The 19,911-nt window shown below is 42.8% G+C and overlaps 1 protein-coding gene across 2 annotated transcripts; it reads left to right on the top strand.

The window, feature by feature from the left end:
- Positions 1-7,804: 7,804 nt before the first annotated feature.
- LAS1L (LAS1 like ribosome biogenesis factor) lies at positions 7,805-19,269 on the top strand. 2 transcript variants are annotated; one of them, XM_063170732.1, is made up of 13 exons: positions 7,805-8,001; positions 8,623-8,748; positions 8,935-9,004; positions 10,137-10,218; positions 11,249-11,440; positions 12,028-12,074; positions 12,438-12,547; positions 12,871-12,956; positions 13,840-14,055; positions 15,275-15,410; positions 15,988-16,367; positions 17,296-17,437; positions 18,893-19,269. In XM_063170732.1, exons 1-13 carry the CDS (start codon positions 7,805-7,807, stop codon positions 18,981-18,983), a joined length of 1,875 nt encoding a protein of 624 aa, XP_063026802.1. In that variant the 3' UTR covers positions 18,984-19,269. The 2 variants fall into 2 exon arrangements, with proteins under 2 accessions (XP_063026802.1, XP_063026803.1); XM_063170733.1 differs by having other exon boundaries at positions 7,869-7,924.
- The last annotated feature ends 642 nt before the right edge of the window (positions 19,270-19,911 follow it).

The following is a 19,911-nucleotide window of genomic DNA, read 5'->3' as shown; positions in this document are numbered from 1 at the left end:
ATAGATGTGAACTCTGTCAGTTTCCCTTCAATTGAATTTTCCAGCAATTTCCATTTTAAAGAACTTAGAGGAAGTAGACCAATGAAATACAAATAAGGTATTTATTGTCTTTTAGAAGATTTTTTTTCCACACAAGCTGTATTTCTGTGAACACTAATACTGTATCCACACAGTTCTGTATTGCTGACAGAAAACTTTTTGTCTGAAGCAGACAGGACATTTCTGTCTGACTAGCTAGGGCATTTTGAGTTTTGCTGACTTCATGCTTTAATGCTAAAACACTTCAGCAGGGATGAGATTTGGTCTGGCATAAGTCTATAGGTACATGGACAGGTGATGTCTGATCTGTCTTCCTGGGACAAACAAATGCAGTAATGCTTTTTAATAAATTTGTATTGGTAGAAAGCCACCTCTGGACTGGCTCTTTGTATCACCAGACTGATTTGTTTCTGGTCTGATACTCAGTCCTCAGTCGGGCTTTACTGCCCTGGTGAATGATTGCTCTTCCACTTTCACTTTGAGTTTGCCTGTTTTCCTGGGTGATTTACCCTGGCTATAAACAGAGATAATCCTGTACACAGTGGGAATCAAGCACACTTTGCTCCTCTCCCAAATATATCATAACCTAAACTTCCATAAGTTCTACTTTGTAATCTTTTCTGATCTTCTCTCTGTATTATTTCATATTTGTCATAAGGGTTTAAGAATTCTCATAAATCCCAATCATACTGCATCACAGTATTGTGTCATTTTTGTCTTGCTCAGATGCAGGAAACATGGCATCACATCATGCCATACAACCAAAATGGGAAACATTTAGCAGCAAAGATTACCTATATCAAAATCACCTGAAGAAAACCTGCCATGCAGAATAGTGAAGCAGCCTGCAGTGTGTAAGCACCAAGTGAAAGCAGCCTCATGTGGAAAGTCATCCCTGTGCTGTGGGAATTAAATCAGACTCAGCACATGATCCAGATTTCCTCCAGCACAAACACAGATCAATATCCTAGAAAGACACAAACCAGTATCTTAAATGAACATTGACACCTCACAAAGCTCCACAGGTACCTGTGCCCCACTCCAAAGCTGTGCCCACCCATCCTCTGCCAGGTACAGCCCTGCTGCCATCTCCCCTCTCAGTGTGCAGGCTACCAGATTTCATACTCAGCAAAAATCCCAGAACTGCACAAAGGACGTGGCAAGTTCAGTGCTTAGAAGAAGAATCTCCTCTCCTGCCATGCCAAGCCCACCCAATTACCTTAGCCTTCTAATGACACAGAGTAACAGAAGTTAATTCAAGTCCTCAACATCCCACAGCTCTCACAGGGGTGCCTGAGCACTTGATTGTCCTGGGGCCCTTCCTGCAGCACAGCTGGGTGTAAATCTGAAAGATCCTGATGTTGTCATTAGAACCTAGCACTTGACTCCATTGGATGCAGGGTGCTGGCACAGCTCTGCATAAATTCATTTCAGTTCCTAGTGCTGCACCCTGCAGCATTGGGAATGAAGAGCAAACTACTTAATGAGTGATAATAATCTTGTATATATAGCTTTGAAAATAGCTCAGCATGGTGAAGAATTGAATCTTGGTTTTCCTTTCCAAAAATAGCTCATGAGGAACAGCCCACTTTTGTTTTCCAGTAAGTCCAAGTGAAACCAAACCCAGCAAAATTTATGCATTATTTTACTTTTTGTCCAGTAAACTGCAAGACCATTCTGTTTCATTTTAATATCAGTTTCAGGTGTGTTTTATTTATTATACTTGCTTGTATTCTTCTCTAAGCTGACTCTCTTCAGAATTTCAAGTCTACTTTATGGTAAAACAAATCTAATATTTTGATACTATCTGGAGGCATAGGATTGGCTTAAAACCAGATGAAGATAATTCATTTTATTCTGTAGAACACAGGTTCATTTAATCTCAGTGTCTCATTTTCCTTACATATAACATGAAAACACTGGTTTCTCATGTTTCAATAACAAAAAGTTACATTGCAATTACTGCAGGTCTACAAAGGAGACTATGTCCAAATTATTACATATACAGTACTGTATTTATGAAGTTTTAAACCTTGTTTAGGAAAAAAACCCAGATTTTGCAGATATCCCTCTGTGGTCACAAGCAAGTCTGCCCAAAGAGATTGCAGCTGAAGGATGTGCTGTGAAGTCAGCCTAGGTATTGTCCTTCTCAAAAAAAGTTATGAGAGCCGAGCCCATCTTGCTGAACCTGAATCTGTTCTTCCCTACAGAGGTGCAGACTGAGTGATTAACTGTAACTGAGAAGAAATCTGACTTTTTGAGTCAAATTCTAGGATAGTTTGTGTAGCTAGGCTCCACAGAGCCTGGCTCTTCACTTTACAGGAATTAATTTAATGCTTAGAAATGGAGGAAGAACATTTCACTGACAATATCTGCTATATTGAGACTTAGCTTCACCTTTCAAAATTATCAGATTAATTTAATTTTGTACTGTTTTATATAATCCACAACTTTTGACTTAACTGCTTTGTGTGTAGAGTGATTTGGAATGAATGTGGGTATTATAAAAAAGTAGATGTCTAGCAATGATAAACTGATGAGATTTTGGTGAGGGGCTTCCCTGTGTTTGTCCTCAACTAAGAACATTTCACGTATTTCAGCTCTGCCTCTAAAGTAACTGTAGTTCAAGGCATTAATATTTCATGAGGCATAAACGGTTCCCCTTTAGGAAAAGTAAAAGCAGTTTTTCCTGTTTGTGAAATTTCCACATTGCCAAGAACAAGAAAGCTTTTGAAACACTATCTTTGCTGCTTGCAGAGCTTCACTGCCTTATAGGGCCTGAATCCCCTGGATTCACGCTGGGGGCGGGCTGGGAATGCTGGCTTTTCCTCCTTCTGGGTGATTCTGGGAGGCCTGCAAATGATGTCATGGTACATTTTAGGCTACAATAACAGGAAATCATCAAGTGTTTACACTGGCAGACTGGGCTGTGATGTGATTTTCCTCCTCTTCCTCTCTGCCCCCCCCCACCCACCTCGCCCCTGCCATTGACTTCCTTGATATATCTGCTTCCTCTGATTAAAATACTACAAGGTGGCAACACTGAAGGAGGAAAAAGGGAAGTGGGGGAGGGAGACAGAAAGGCATATATTAAAAAAGGATGATTCCCCTCAAATCACTGACAGAGAGCACAGTCCTCCCTCCCCGGCCCAGCACATTCTGTGGTAGTACAGACTCAGAAACACGTCAGAAACTGGCCTGCTGAGGAACTGGAGAATGGACCGCTCCCAACTGAGACATGAAAAAGAAACTCTCCCCTCCTAGAACAGATGAGTCACAGAAAAGAAGAAAAGATCTCCCTGGCAAGGTTTTCTTTGAATTTTCCTCCTGCACAGGCACATCTAAAAATATACGCCATGGATTGATGGATTTCAAGGAGGAGAAGGCCACATTTTCAGGGCTTGGGTCAAAGCAAGGATGCAAGTGACTTTTACCCAGACTCTGTCACAATCTGTAGCAAACATCAGTTTTCAGTTTCAGTTTCAGAGGCAAGGGAGGTTGCTAGGGTTCAGGTCCTGCTTGTACCAGTGATGCACAGCATGAATGTTAGACATTGTGTCCTTCCCAACCTGTTAATACAAAGACAAGGAGGAGGAAGGTGTAGGGTGGTATCCAGAATTCAAGGGATGAAGTTACACAGACTAATTGGCTCCAGGGTAGTTCATGTCCCCATAACCATACAGAACCTGCCATTAGCTCAATTTGTTAGAGCATGGTGCTAACATGTTGTGTGTTTGATCCCCAATGGGCCATTCTCTTAAGAGCTGGACACCATGATCCTTGTGGGTTCCTTCTAATTGAGAATATTCTGTGATTCTGTGATATAATTCCAGCTCATTGCTATTGCACTGGGTTAGCAGAGTGCACACAAGTAGCTCCAAGTTGGAGGAACAGTAAGGAGTACCTGGAAGGGGCCAATTCTACAGCAGATATCAGCATTTAACAGCAGCTTATGGAGGATGTCTCACAGCAGTGTGGAAGGGAGTCTCAGATGAGAAAGACTGCAAATATTGAAGAAGTTTTCTGTAAATGAAATTTACAGGAAAGTTTGACTCCATTTATTGGCATTCTTGAGTATGGTCCTGTGCATGGCCAGGAGTTAGATTCAATGATTCTTCAGGGTCCCTTCCAACTCAGCATATTCTATGATTCTATGACTCTGGAAGTCTAGACAGGAATAAGGTAGGAAGGGAGAGAGTAGCAAATAATTTTATTTCTATTGTCTATTTTTTCTCTATTTATGCAGCATCAGCAAGATTGACAGTTTAAATTATGCTGAGAAATCTCCCAAATGGAGATGAGCCTGAGACACTCACTAAAGTAAAACCACTAGGATATAGAAAGTCTTTCTAAGAGTACCATGGCTCTGTTCAGTGCATTTAGAAATTGCAGGTTTCCAGTTCCTAAAGCTCAAGAACAGGCAGACAGGAAACCTTTTAGAAAAAAATACAGTCAGAGGGACTTACACCTTGCATCTATGATGCAACTGTAAAGTGCAATTTACAGCAGTTAGCAGAAGGAACGGGAACCACGAAGATGTGATTTCACCACTCCAAGTTACTCAAACAGTTATCTATGGTCAGTGACAAGCTGATACAAACTGCTTTAACACCATGGGTGCTTTGGCTTCATCATTATTACTAATGATGTTATTACCTGAGGCATCCAATCAGGGCTCTGAGAGAAACACCATCACAGAAATGCTCACACATTTATTATCTCCCAGCATAAGTCTACCCTGGTCCAGAATAAAGAAGAAGATTTTGGTCCAACCAGGTAGCCGGGATCTTAAGGCCACTCAAATAGGTACTTCACATGCCAGACACTCTCAAAATGAAGAGCAATCTCACATGCTTTGCTAAATGAGGGGTTGAGACTTTACTCTCTTTAATAATCCCAAAGATAGATTGTAAGGGTTCACCCATTGGTAAATTGTGCAGATCAATAAGCTCATCTTTGGGAACCAGGCTCTCCAGGGCAGTGGTCACAGCACCAGTCCTGTCTGAGTTCAAAATTCATTTGGACAATGATCTCAGGAGTTGGATTCAGTGATCCTTGTGGGTCCCTTCCAACTCACTGCATTCTATAATTCTATAATTACTCGCTCCCCAGCAGGACCAAAGGAGCCAGTCATAAGCACAGATAAGCCTAAGCCACTTCCTTCCCTGGGCTGCACTGGAGTCACCAGGGAACCACACCACAAACTGCTCTCATGATGGGTAATACCATCACGCAGCAGGGCTTTTCCCTTATCATTCACTGAGGCAAAATGCCTCATAGTGCTCCTCTTGCTGGGGAAACACTCAACTAAGGGACTCCATGAGAGAGAAGTATGGTCTAGAGAAGGGAAGGACTCTTTCCCTCTTGGCAAAGCCATGTTGCCAAGCACAGGCCCCATCTCCCCATCACTTCTGTGCTGGATGAAGCTCTGTTGATGTTTTCCAGTGACAAGCAACTCCTCATGCCTCCACACTGGGGAGTGCTGGGAACATGATAAAGGAGGGGGAGCTGTATTTACTCCATGCTGATTTGCAGGTCAGTTCAAGTTAGCAGGACTGGTCAGTATGCATGAAGTAATTCTTTACTGAAAAATCCTAAGCCATTTTCAAGAATATGTTCTTTTTACTGATACTTTCATTACAGGAGGCAAAAGTGCTCTTTGCCATATGGTTTAGTGTCATCTGATAGTCCTGCAAGGAGCAGGGAGTTGGACTCGATGATCTTTATGGATACCTTCTAACTTGAGATGTTCTATGGTTCTATGAAAAGTGGGGTGCTTTTACTTTCTAACCAATAAACATGGAAATATTTTCATGAGCTGAAAAGGCTTCATCACATCTTTCTTATTTTGGACATTACTTCTGTAATCAATACACCATTGTATCTTCATGTTAAACATGTAGATGTTTTCTCTTGTCTCCATTGCAACCGAATGGTTTTACTCAATCAAAATGTCTCCTTGTGGTTTTATCAAAGTGATTGCTTCCCTCTGGATGTGACTGGTGGTCACTGGTCTGGGTGACTGTGGCAAACAGTCACTGGATGTGGTGCTAATCAGGGTCTGCAGAGTTCCTGCTCATCAGCACAGCTTTGCCTCAGGATGAGGAGCCTTGGCTGAATCTCGGCTCCATTTCTGGCATTTCAGCTGTGCCCTGGGCACCCCTCATCTGGTGCTGTGTAGCTGGGGCTGGGCTGATGAGGACCCTGCTCTGGCAGTTTTGGTTTCAGGCTTGGCTTCTGGTTCACTGAGTGACCTGACAGGAACTGCTGGCCCCCACTGCATCCTGACAGTCTGAGATATCCAGTTTCTGAGATTTTATTCTGATTCAAAATAAAAACATATTACTAACTATCATTGCCTTCAAACATGTCATGAGCTTTGTGCCTGAAATGTTTGCAGTGTTTTCTTTCACTTGCACTGGAATAGAGGGAAGTTACCTCATGTTTCAAGAAAAATAAAGCAGCCTTAAAATTCTATTGTGAACAGAAAAATCACACATGCAGACAAAACTTAATCAAAATGGAAATAAAAATACAACCTTAATGAAATTTAAATACTTAAATGTTATTGTATACTGAATTTTTTACTTCCTAAACAAAATAATCTTTGCACATCATACTGCTATATAAACAATGGGATGTCCGGTTTTTTTATAATTCAAACACTTCAGTTATTTTGGAATTAAACATACATAACAAGACTATCCAGTCAAAAGGGGAATATTCCTAATTTATATCTATGCCTCAAGAAAGTAAAGTACATTAAAATGGTATTGAGCAATGTAGATTATGTACTTCTTTTTGAACAAAAAACCCGATGTAGGTATTTTGTTACATGAAAACAAAGAACTAGTGAAGGGCTTCGAGGGGAACCTGGATGAGCAGGGCTGAGGTCACTTTGTCTGTTCAGCCTGGAGGAAACTGAGGGGAAACCTCATCAATTTACAACTTCCTCATGAGGAGAAAAGGAGGAGCAGGATTGATCTCTTCCCTTTGGTGACCAGGGACAGGACCCAAGGGAACAGCCTGACATTGTCTTAGGGGAGGTTTAGGATATCAGAAAACAGCTCTTGACCAAGAAGTGTGCTTGCCCCACCTCGAGCACTCTGTGCTGTTTTGGGCACCCAAAGGAGGGACAGGAGAAAGAGGGGAGGTCTGGAGGGGAAGCCTTAGGAGTGGCTGAGGTCACTTGGTTTGTTCAGCCTGGAGGAGACTGAGGTCAGACCTCATTGTGTTCTTCAACATCTTCACGAGGGGAAGCGGAGGGGCAGGTACCGATCTCTTCACTCTCGTGATTAGTGACTCGAGGAAATGGCATGAACCTGAGTCAGGCAACGTTTCGGCTGGCTATTAAGAAAAGACTTTTCACCCAGAAGGTGGTTGGGCTCTGAAACAGAATCCCCAGGGAAGCGGTCACAGCGCCGAGGCTGACAAAGCTCAAGAAGCGTTTGGACAACATTGTGGGGCACACGGTGGGGCTGTTGGGGATGCTCCTGTGCTTTCTCGCAAGGCTTCCCTCGCTCTGATTCAGAACACCTCGCCACCCCTCAGCTCCCCGCACGCACAAGGAGAGAACGTCCCGGCCCCGAGCCCTGGGGTCGGCAGAAGATGCAGGGCCAGCCCCGGCGCACCCCTGCAGCACCCGCGGGGCCGGGCTCGCCTCAGGCGGCCGCACCCAGGGCGGGCGGCGGGCGCGGGAAGCGGAAGCGGCGCGGGCAGGGCCGGGCCGGGCCGGGGAGGCGGAGCGAGGAGCGGCGCTGGCGGCATGGCGGCCCGCGCGGGCCCGGCCGGGCGCCGCGGCCAGCCCAGCTCGTCCTCGGCCCGCAAGCGGCTGATGCCGCTGCGGACGGTGGTGGCGTGGAGGGGCCGTGCGGAGTGGGACCAGGTGATGGTGGGGCTGTACTGTGGGGACAGCCGGCTGCAGCAGGACGCGCTGGACCGCGTCTCGGCGTGGAAGAGCCGGTACGGGCCGCGCGCCGCGGGCGGGCAGCGATGCGGGGCTCGGGGCCGGCTCTGTGTCCCTGGAGCGGCCGCTCCGTGCCCTCGGCCCCGGCTGTGCCCGGCCCTTGCGGTCCTGGGCCCGGCCGAGGAGCCGAGCGCAGCTCCCCGCCGGAGCAGCTCCGCGGCCGGGGCGTGTGGGCAGGCCGGCGGTGCAGCAGGGCTGGCGGCCCCGTCTTGTAGGGCTCCTGCATTGCGGGAGGCTCCGGGCACGCAGCTTATGCCAGGAGCACGGTGGCCCTGTGGGAGCAGGGGAGGCACAAACCCTGCATGCCCGCTACTTCACGGGCTGATTTCCCTGGCATTGTGCATATCCATTGCCTCTGCTGCATCCGCCTAGGTAAAGCATCTTGTCTGTGTGCCTGGCATATCAGTAAATATTCACTTAACATGTGCTTAGGAGTAACCGTGTAAGCACTCTGTTCCAATAGAACCCTTCTGGAAAGAGCCTTTGATGCTGTCTCAGCATACCATTTCTTAGGCTGTAATGTACCACAGAGCACAAAATGTACTGGGAAAGCTGCTCTTTTTACAGGGTGAGTGTATTTGTGTGAACCTGCTCACCTGGTTTTCCTTTGCCTCCAGGTACGGTCCAAAAATGCCTCTTGCAGTGGACTCCACGGCAGAACTGATTCGCTGCAAGGTCCTTGATTCATCTGGCAGATTGAAGTCACACGAGCTCATCCTGTCTTATGGGCTGGCCCTTGTAAGGTGAGGGTTCTCGAGACCCTTTTGCTTTTGAGAGAAACACCTGGACAGATGTCATTATTCCACTGAATTCACTTTGCATCTCTGGGGCCACAGGATTGTGTAGTACATGGGGAGTTTGTCTCAGGAGTTCCAAGTTTCTCTGCAGCTCTTGATAGTAATTTATTTTTTTCTGTAACCTCCATGTAGATTTGTCAACTTGATCACAGAAAGGAAACAGAAGACGGTCAGCATTCCTCTGAGACAATTAGCAAGAGAGGTAACTATTGAATAGGAGTTGCTTGATAATTTAGAGGTTATTAACGACACTGAGTGAATGAAATTGTGGGGTGATCATCCTTTGTGTAACCAAAATAATAGATATAGATGCTTGTTTATTCCAGCTGCAAAGTTTTAAACAGGTTTATTGCAACTGGATATAAAATTTGTTCTTTGAAGTCACAATAAGAGTCACAAAGGCTGATGATCATTAAAGGTTTTGGCATCACATGTGATCAAAAGTCTTGATTTACATGTGTGTAGTCCCACTTGACATACTGTCACACGTTTTGCTTTCTTGGCGACTGAGATAGGAAAAAGAGATAAATCTGTGGTTTATAAAGCCTAGTCTTTGACAAGCAAGGCTATACGTAAAATCCATCACATTTGCAGGTATTTTCATTTCTTTTTCTTCAGGTGAGCTTTTCCACTCATGTGTGGAGGAGGAAAGGTTCAAGCTGTAATTGATGTAGCAGCACCAACTTGAGTCCTTTAACTGCCAGGTGCACTGAGCATCGTACCTGGGACTGAACAAGTTTTGACAGTGAAGGACAGACAGTATTTGAGACTCTTCTGTATATGTTTGGGCCCCTGTGTGAGAATGATGAATTGATTTTTATTTTTTTTCCTGGGTTTTTGAGAAAAGTTCTGCTTCTCACTTTTTAAAACTGATCAAGCTTAAAAGCAAAGGTCCTGCATAGTTAAAGGTAGTTGTCCTCAGGAAAGCTACAAAAAACTGCATGTAAATTACTGTGTAAATTTCGGTATTATATGTGATATTATTTGTGTCTTTGATACATAGTTATCCAGAATAAGAAGCAATTAAACTGTATTTAAATGGATGAGACAGTTACATTAGATTACATGTAGCACCTCTGTCTAAAAAGAAATCTCTTGTTGCATGTAATACTGAAGGATTTAAACCGTAAAATGCAAGTTTGTATGGATCCTAGGCCACAGGAGGAGTGGCATCAGAGAGCTGGGGCATCTTGGCTCACTCCTGAAGTGGGAAGCAGGGGAACTGCAGCACAGGAATGGCCAGGAAGGTGCTGTTCCCACCTGGTGGAGGCTCTGAGCAGCCGTGCAGGGCTGCTGCAGGGGAGCAGAGGGTCAGCTGCTGGCTGTTGTTGCAGGTGGACATCCCCGTGTGGGTCGTGGATCTCCGTCACGAGCTGACGCACGGGAAGCTGCCGCGCCTGGCCCTGTGCCGCAAGGGTGAGTGAGGGAGGGAGGGAGTGCCAGCTGCAGCTGCCACTGGCAGGGGTGGCCTGAGGACATTGCCTGGGGTGGCAGTGCCAGAGCTGCAGGCCCTGAGGGGAGCACGCCTGCCTCCGTTTTGGGGTGGAAGAGTTGTGATATCAGACTCTGGGAGGATTTGCCACTGCCCTGTCAGGATAGCTGAGCCGTGTCCTGTGGTTCCTCACAGGGCAAATGTTCTGAGTTTCTCCTGTCCCTGAAAAAAATTACTCGAAGCAACAGCAGCTGGCTGCAACAGTTTGGTGCTTTTGCTTTTTTACAGCACAGGAAGTTCATCTTGGGGAAATAGGTAAAAGCTTTTTCTGATGGTTTAGTGATGTCTAAAACTCTTAAAAAGTCCCATTTAGGGAGAAATGTGGATACTCCAAGCCTGAGTGAATGACCAGCTCATAGCATTTGAAGAGACTCTGGAAATTTTGGGTTAAGGCTTGAGAATCCAGTTAAATAATCTTCAGCATGGTCCTTAGATTGAATTGGGAAAATGCTGATGAAAGTAAAGGCATTTCCTTTCCATTCTATTTCATGTATGCATAGTGTAGTCCCTGCACAAAAATAATTCTGTTATTGTTGTAGATGCTGTGTTGACCATGGTGATACTAAAGTATTGACTCATTTTCTCATCTGAATGCTACTGCAGGGACTTAGTTGCTGCTTAAATTTGACCTAGCTTGAGCAAGGTGCAGTGCCATAGCAGTGTCCAATCAACTTTTTCCCCCCCAAAAAATATGATGGGTAGTTACCATGTCTGATCATGGATTGGGTTTTTTTTCTTCCTGGTTTATTTCTGGAGGTTTTGGTTTTGTTTTGGGGATTTTATTTGTTTGGGTTTTTTTAACTTGTTCACATTTTCATTAATGGAGTATTTTGTATTTTTATCAAATGATTAATAGCATTTATTTTCATAATTCAAGTTAGCAATATGCCACTTACTATTTTTTGCCACAACAAAGAAATCCTCCCTGAGCAGATGTTTTCTCTTCTCTGTTAGGTTGTGATGTCGTGCTGGAGTGGCTACGAAAGATGTATTGGAACCGTCAGCTGGGCAATAACTTGTGTGAGGAAGATGAGAATGAGGAAGAAGAGCAGGAAGAGGTGGAGGCAAATGCAGATTTGGATGGTGATGCATGGGAGATTCAAACCCCACAGCGTGAGGCCTGTCAGAAACACAAGGAATTCCATGGTAGGTGTTCCTAGAGCAACAGCAGACACAAGGACTGGATATGCTAAAGAAAGCAGATTAAATGTGTCATCTTCTAGCATAAAGAGAGACCTTCAGCTCAGATTTTGGGATTCCTCTTTGGGTCTTGGTGGATTCCTGGTGTTGACTGACTGGTTTGGTAGTATTTCTCCAAATTTTTAGCACTTTGTGAATAGCTGTAGTGCTGCTGCAATTGATGCAAAATGCAAGTATAAAGAATACAAATGTGCATCAGAACATAAACTGCATATGGAAAAAATTTCTTTCTGCACTGATCTAGGAATTTGGTTTTGAGCTGTCTGGGTTTATCCAACTTATCTGTCTTTGGCTACTGTTAGTGATAAAATATGGAAATCATGGTTCAACCCCACTTGAGAAAATTCATGTTGCTGGAGAAGTCTGGGAGTTTTGGAAGCCTTCAGTGTGTTGCCTCAACAGAATTGCTGGCTTCATTTGACTGATGCCTTCCTTGAGTGTAAATTTAGCAAAACTAAGCAGCTTCCTTAGATACAAAATTCCCTCACATAGTTGATCTTCTGCTTAAATGATATATTTATGTTTATTTCTAGAAAAAGTCAGAGATGTTCTGCTATCTTACAAGAATGAGCAATTCCGGGTAAGTGCACTCTGATGATCAGCACTTTGGTTAATTCTTTCTTGGGCAATATGTTTTCCTTGTTGTCTTAGTTCTTTGCTCAGGCTGGTCTGCTGGTGTTGTCATACATGGCTTGTCAAAGGAAAACTTCACTACAGAGAACAAGTAATTTGAGCTCTGACAGTTCCTGTTGTGGACACTTTGTTCAGGTTTATAAAGATGATCTGTGCTTATTGGAGATTCCAAGACAGGGGAACATTTGTGAACTTTTTCAGGTGCTGGTGATGAAGTACAGGTGGCACGTGCATCTTCTTGTCATAGCAATAATGTCTTTGTGATGTGAGTGTATTTTCTGTTCATGCTTGTTTTTTTTCCTTCACTCAGGTTATGCAGGCTATGCCATCTCTTTCAAAGTCTCGAGAATTGTGGTCTGATTCCTCTTCAGAATTGGACTGGATTTTGGCTCAGATCAAAGACCTGATGCAGGAAAACAGGTATGTCTCTGATAAAGAACTGAGATGGAAGATATGGTGCTGAACTGGGCTGTAGACCTATGAAATTTCATAGTGTCATGTAGCTGATCATGGAGAAAGCAGTTAGTCAATTTCTTAAGCATCTTATATATATATAAATATATATGCCATAGAAAAACAGCATTACCAGGTCTCTCAAACAAAATATTCTCCATTCCCTCCAGCATTTTCCAACACCATTCCAGGTGTTGGGCAGTCAGACTTGTTTCAGAACTGGGGCAAATGGTGTTTTGATACAGGAAGGAATAAGTGGCAGTAATAAGTTTATAAACTCTCTGCTCTAGGGCAGCAGTGGCTGAAGCTCTCCTCAGTGATGGCTTTCTCATCCCAAAGATGGATTGTCTGAAGATGCTGAATATCAAGTATGAAGGTGAGTGCTTTATGCATCACCCAAGTAGAAAATGCATAGCTAGTGTTATGACAAAGTCTGTTCATTTTTTCTCATTTTATTGGAATCTCTAATTGGCTGCATATTTTTTGTATGTCTGGGTCCTTCAACATCTTTTGCCCTGTTCTCCAGACCTCTTAGGGCCATGCTTAGTTACTGCTTTTGCATAAAACTCTTGGGATGAAAGGATAGCTCTTCAGCACTGAATATCAAAACATCTTTCAAAGCTTGCATCTACCCTTTTCTGCAATAGTTGCTGATTTCAGGAGTGTTTCTCTTCTACACTGAAGATTTGAAGCAAGTCAAAATGGATGAGGTTTTTTGAGCCTCATTCACCAGCTGCATTTATTTCCAAGCTGCTGCCCATATGTGTGGAGTTGCATTTGTTGTTTGCAGGAGAACTAGGCACCTAGAGAATGAAAATAAATAACTTCCCTATTTCACAGCCAAAGAACTTTCCAAGAAAGTTTCTCAAATTTCCATCACTATATAACAGTAGAGAAATTTAAAAGCTTTTTCATTTTTTTGTTGCTTTGCTCAATGAACTTTCTCTTTGCAGTATATTTTTTAGATAGAGTAGCTTTTAATTATGTTTGAAATAAGCTGAAATTGGAAAGGGATTGACAAAACAGATCTTTCTGTGTTAATAATTTCTTTGTGCTAATTATCAAATTGCTACTTATTTTACTTCCCTAGCATAAGAAAAATAATAGTTTCAGTGAGGACTTCAGGAAATATCCTGGAATCTGTGATCTGAGAACAAACCTCTTTAGTTTGGAGCAAGTGTCACACCTGTATTTCATAAAAACGTTACAAAGCACCAATTTCTGTCTTGGCTGATTTGGTTTTTTTCTTCTCATTGCAGCAAATAAAGAGGTATGGCAATTCAAAATCCCCCCAGCATTTTACTGCTTTTGGCAGCCTTTGCTGTCAAGCCTCCTTTCACGAAGTTTTACACAGATCCTAATAGAGAAAATGTTTATAGAGCTGAAGGAATGTTCTGACTCTTCAGAACTCCGGCCTCAGTTCTTGATCAACTGGATTTCTGAGTTGCTGACTGGCATTGCCAAAGTAAATGCTGGTGAGTGTGTCTGCAATTTCTGTGTTTAAAAAAGCATAAGAGTTTCTTCTGTACTGTGTAAAACTATCCTAGTAAAGTGGTGGGACCTTTATACATAAAGTGCAGTAGCATAATTAGTGCATTTTGTCATGTGAGCATAAAGCTTTTATTGTTGCATTTCTTAGACTTTTCACCTGCAGCTTGTGCATGTCATGTATTTCTTAGTAAAAATTTGAAATTGTTATTGATAACTTTGCTGCAGCCTCCTCAGTATAAGAAAAGCAAATCTCTCACAGGAAGGACCAAGCCATTAAGTGCTAATTTCTCCAGATATCAATACTTGTAGGAAATAACATCCTTATTTGCTATCTGCTACTGTTATATGTGGTGTGTTATGAGATCCCTGTTCCCAGTTCTTTTCTCCCTTAACAGAAGCCTGCCTTTATAAGATATTAAATAGTGTTGCTGTCCTTTATTGATCCTATCACGGGATTTTTATGCCTTCTGAACTTACACACATGTAATAAGTAATATTTTGTTTTCAGTTCCTGACTCTTTAGAACTGTTAAAATTGGCAGACCTTATGTTTCATTCCAGAGATGGGCACTGAAGGGCCTTAATTATTCAGTGTCACAGGTTTCTGCTAACAGGGTTTTTATACTGTGACATTGTGTATCCTTGCAGAGGTTTGCACCCCTTAATTTTGGTGCCTTTTCTATCCTCTCCTGATCTGGCTCAGAGATTTTGCTCTGGTCTGCATAAAGATTTTGGCAGTATCTCAGGCAGTCATAGGTTATATTTGGTGCTTTCAGTCAGTGCTGAGCATATCTGTGATGTACCAAGATCCCTGAATGCTGCTGCTTCCCAGCTGTTAAATCTACTGTTTGCAGAGCTATCTGGAATGATTCTGGGTCCCAGATGCAGTACACTGCATTTATTTGGGATAATATTGTTCAAAAACATTTTGTGGCTTTCCTGTCTGTTGTGACATGCACAGGGCCAGCTTGGGAATGTCTGCACTGCTTTGTGCTCAGGTCTGGTGGAGCTACCTGAGCTGTCCAGGTGTTGTCAAGTCCTTTATAACAACCTTGATGTTGTATTTGGTTGGCACATCTGGATGTGCACTTGGGTTAAAATGACAGCTTATTTGAGAATGGGTTCCAGTAAAAATGCAGAGGGATGAAGGGTATATTTTTGATGAGTTTTGAACACCCTGTTGTTTTCATTATCTTCTTTCAAGGGAAGAAAAAACAACAATGCAACAAGCAGGTGTCTGTGAAGGAGCTGTTCCTCCATAAAGTTCCTTTGCAGTGGATAAGACTGACTGACTGTTGCTTGCAAGCTCCCTGCTGGGCCACCCCACATCTTCTTCAGCTGTAAGTGTGATGCTGTGACCTAGAAAAGGGACAGCAAACAGTGCTCTGTGACAGCTTTGGGTCCCTACTGATGTGCTGAGCTATAGCTGCATTCCCTTGCTTTTCTTTGCCTCTTGTAGAAATTGTAACAGGTGCATATAAAGCCATGCTTGCTGCTATTCACCTCCCCATTGATTGCACACACAGAGAAGGAAAATAATTTTAAAGGATTGCACCTTCCAAATGAAAGCAGAAGTTACCTGTGGAGGTATTTATAGAAGCAGCCTGTTCAGAAGCAAAGTGACTTGGTAGAGATGTGACCTTATTTGGGTGATAGGAATTTACCACAGCTCCTAACTTGTATACAAGAAAACAGTAAAGCAGTAATTCAGTTAGGAGTATCCCAAGTCCTTAATTTTAATCACAAAGATTGAGTGTTCCAGCATCCACTGACCAGGGAATAATCATATTTTGCCTGTTAGATGAGTTATGTGAGGCAGCTGTTCTAGAGAAAACAAACAATTAAAAGCAAAAAAGCCCCCAGATGAAGATTTACCAACCCTTTTAAGACTTTCCCATTGCCCTTTTTCCTCTCTAGGATCCTCACCATCATGAGACCTCGCTTGCCACGTTCCTCTCGGAAGAACCTGCTCTACCTTGCTTCCATTTACACAGAAGGAGGGGCCCCTCTGTCCAGTCCAGGCCTCTCTTCAGATGGCAGTGAACAGCCAATTTATACTATTGAGAGCTTACAGTGGAGAGCCAGGCAAGAAAATCAGGTTAAAAATCAAGGGCAGGCTGTAGAGAAACAAGAAGATGTGCCAGAGAGAGACAATGGTGTGGAGGAAGTGGAAGAGGAGGAAGAAGAGATGGTGACTGAAGCAAATGCTCTGGAAGGACTTGCTCATCCTGGTACCATGGTGGCCATTGCTGAGAAAAGGGCAGCACTGCAAGGGTCTGCCTGGCAGATCACTGCAGGTAAAAAGTGACTCTCAGACCATCTTCATCACTGACAAATGTTAATTGAAGTGCAAACACCTCCCAGCCCTCTGGGGCTGCCACAATTAAACTGTGCTTCAGAGTCATCTAAATGCCAAATTACTGGAAAATGTGGGTTTTCCAGTGTTTTGTTTATATTCAGGAGTCATTTCACTTAAGCTCATAAAACACTGCGAGTGTATTTTCCAGGAGCATGCTATTACTGTCTTACTTAATTTTTATGAAGCTTTTCCAAACTGTTTAAAATTTCAGTGTATCCAGCTGATGGGGCAGCCTATATGCCAGCTGAGAATGGTGAAGAAAATATGGATTCTTGGACTTCTGTGGGTCAGACTTGGGGGGATTTGAAAACACAGTTTGTCTGTGAACCTACGTTCCATGCTCTGGGAAAATGGTTGTTGTGACATGGTGGCAAACAAAGGAGCAAGACAGGGTTTTGGAAGGAATAAACATCATGTCCAGTGTTTTGTGAGCTTTGTTACAGTAGCTGTACTTTCTCATTGGGGTTGGAGGTCTCTGTAGCTAAGGATTTCTGAGTCATGGAGGGACTCAGACACAGGAGGAGGAAGTTGATGGAGAGGAGTTGGAGTCAAAATGACATTTAAAGGAAAAAAAGCAACCACTAGAAAACTGAATTGTTGTACTTCATTCACTGGGAAATTTTCTCAAGTGAAAAAAGAAAAAAAAAAAGAGACATTTTAAATATGCTGATGTGGACAGCTTGTTAGAACTGGGTGTTTTGAGAACAGAAGGAAAATTGTCTTCTGCTTCTGTGACATTGGGCAGATCATTTGCTGAATGGCTGAGTTGCAGGGGGCAGTATTTGTGGACTGGGAGAGGGTGATCTTGTGTTTCAAAAATCTCTTTGGGAAACTCAGACCTCTTGTTTTGTACTGTTTTTATCTAGATGAAGTACGATGGAAAGACTTTCCTCTTGGGAAACTCCCAGGTCAGACAGATGACCCTGATGGTCTCATGTTGGATAATTATTCTATGATGTCCCTGCTTGATCAGCCAGTGAGGGAGGAGTGGAAGCCTCTCAGTACAAAGTGAGTAATGGTGTGGGTGGGACTTTGCCCCTGAACCATGGAATGCATTTCTCTCTCTGTGCCTTTTACCATGTGAAAAATTAGGGCTGAGATTTCCTTTTTACTTCTATTTAAATAGTTTGCCCCAAATATCTGCTATTGTCTCTAAACCTAACCCTGCTGGTATCCTTTGAGCACACCATCTTCTAATATTGCTATCTTCACTCCTGCTGCTCTTTTTTAAAGAAACCATTCCAAGCATTATGAAATACTGCTATTTAGCAGGTATCAGCACAGCCCCAGCAGGCTTGAAAATTGAAGTTTCTATTAGCTGGGGCTTTGATCTTCAATATGTTGGCAGTGCCCAGTGACCTTTTAGAGCTGTAATTAGTAATTCAGAGCAGCAGATCTGATTTCAGTAAAGAAACACAGATTGTTCTGGAATTAACAGGGGCATTCTATAAAGCTTTAGTCAGATCACCTTTGTTACTAAATGAAGCTCATTGGAGATGTTTTAATAGGGTCATTATTTCACACTTTGAAGTCAGAGGAACTTGAATGCTGTAAGCTGTCAAAGCAGTTTCACCACATACATATTAACCCATCTCCTGTTATTTTAATCCAAGGGATGCTTCAGAATGTAAATGAATTGTAGTTATTTTCCTTAACACTTGGTTGACAACCTTCTAATCACTGATTCCTTTCTGTGCTTGGTGGGCCCAATCTGGTAGCAATGTGAAGGACTGAGAATCATGCAGCCTGGGGTATTTCACTGAAGAAATCATCTTGCACATATTCATATTTTCACATATTCAGAGTTATGTTCAGATCCCTGGCATCAAATTGTTGACCTTCTCTTATCAGTAACATCCTGTTCCTTTGGGGGAAGGTGCCCTAGATTGCATTTTGAAATATGATTTAGTAATGGTAAGGATTGATAGTATATTAGTTCTAAAAAGCTACAAGCCAGATTTGTAAATTTCAGGCTGTTTTTTGAACAGTGTAATGTGTCATGCAACTGATATTACTAGAAAATACTCATGTAGAAAATGAGAAAGCACCTACCAGGCCAAAAGTAACATGTGTTTGTTTCTGCACCTCTTTGTGTAGGGAAAGGGGCAGACAGTTTGTTCCACTCAATTACAGCCTGGCAGGATGCCAAGGAAAAAAAAAATCTTAGAAAGAAACATGAGGAAAACCTGTTGCTACCACAAATAGAAAGGAGCAGAACCTAATTTATTCCTGTAGCTGTGCCTGGAAACAGTCCAGGTTTCATCAGGAGTGCTACAATGGCAGCTTGTTCATTACTCTTATTTCCCTTGCATAGCAGCTCCTCCACTTGCCAAAGGACATGTGGTGTTAGAAAGGTGGTCTGGCTTCCCCAAGGCAGAAGGAAGAAGATTTTCTTGACTGCTTACATTTTCTTCTGTGTAGAAACCAGCCCATTGCTAATGTGCTTTATTCTCCTCCTCACAGCTCTGCAGAATTGAATATTCCCATGACAGGAGGATTGTTATGGACCCAGAACGACTTCCATAAAATAAAAAGTGGCCTTCAACTTTTCTGAGACAGCAGCAGAGAGCTCTGTGACTTTTAGTATTGCACAAGTGGCATGGAAGATCTAGTAATGATGGTGGGAAAACAGTCACTCCAGGAGAAGTTGTTGCTGTGATTTATTGATTTTTACCATGTAAAATCAATGTTTTATAAAGGTCTTGTGCTTTTAGTTGCATGTACAGTGACCATTGTCTTGCTTAACCAGTTAAAGTTTGCCAAATAGAGTTAAGAGTATTTTGGAATCCCTCCATGTTCCTTACCTTTTTCATAAATAAATACAACTGACTGGAGGCAAACCTTGCTCCTGGCTGCTGTTTCTCAGTTTTCACTCTGGAAAGTGTCCTCTGGCCCAGTAGTGAGACTATTGATTGATCCATTCTTATTTCATTGATGCTGATACTGTCCTGGAGGAGTGATTGTGCCAGGATAAGATTGTGCTACAGTTTTCACCCGTCTTTGAATTCACATGAAGCTTCAGGGATCAATCCTAGCTAGAGCATGGCTGAATTGTGATATGTAAAATAATTTTGAAATGTTTTTGTCACGATGTTTTTTCAAGTGATAGTCTTGAAGCCACTACTGTCTCTTTTTGATTGAAGTGTTTTGCTTCATGTTACTTCTGTTCATGATTTTGCTGATATTCATAACCAATACTGTGGTGTTTGCTGAGAGCTGGTGTGATCACTGCAGAAAAGGACTGAACAAGTAACTTGCTGCAAAGTTGTTGAGAAAAATGGCTTCCAGATAGCTTTTCCTAAATTCAGTTTTCTTTACCTGTATTATTGGAATTTAAGAGGCTTCTGCAGATACCTGTCAAAACCCCCAGGAGTTTAAGTGTATATTTATTGCAGGACTCCTCAGTATGAATTTTTTTAAGTGCATCTGCTAGAGGCTAAAACAGAGGCTTTCTCTGAGTCCTAGTAATTTTTGGGTTTTAC

This window comes from Melospiza melodia, chromosome 16 (genome assembly GCF_035770615.1).
Source record: "Melospiza melodia melodia isolate bMelMel2 chromosome 16, bMelMel2.pri, whole genome shotgun sequence".
Classification (NCBI taxonomy): domain Eukaryota; kingdom Metazoa; phylum Chordata; class Aves; order Passeriformes; family Passerellidae; genus Melospiza; species Melospiza melodia.
The sequence above is the reverse complement of the archived record's forward strand: the minus strand, read 5'-3'. Positions and strand labels throughout refer to the sequence as shown.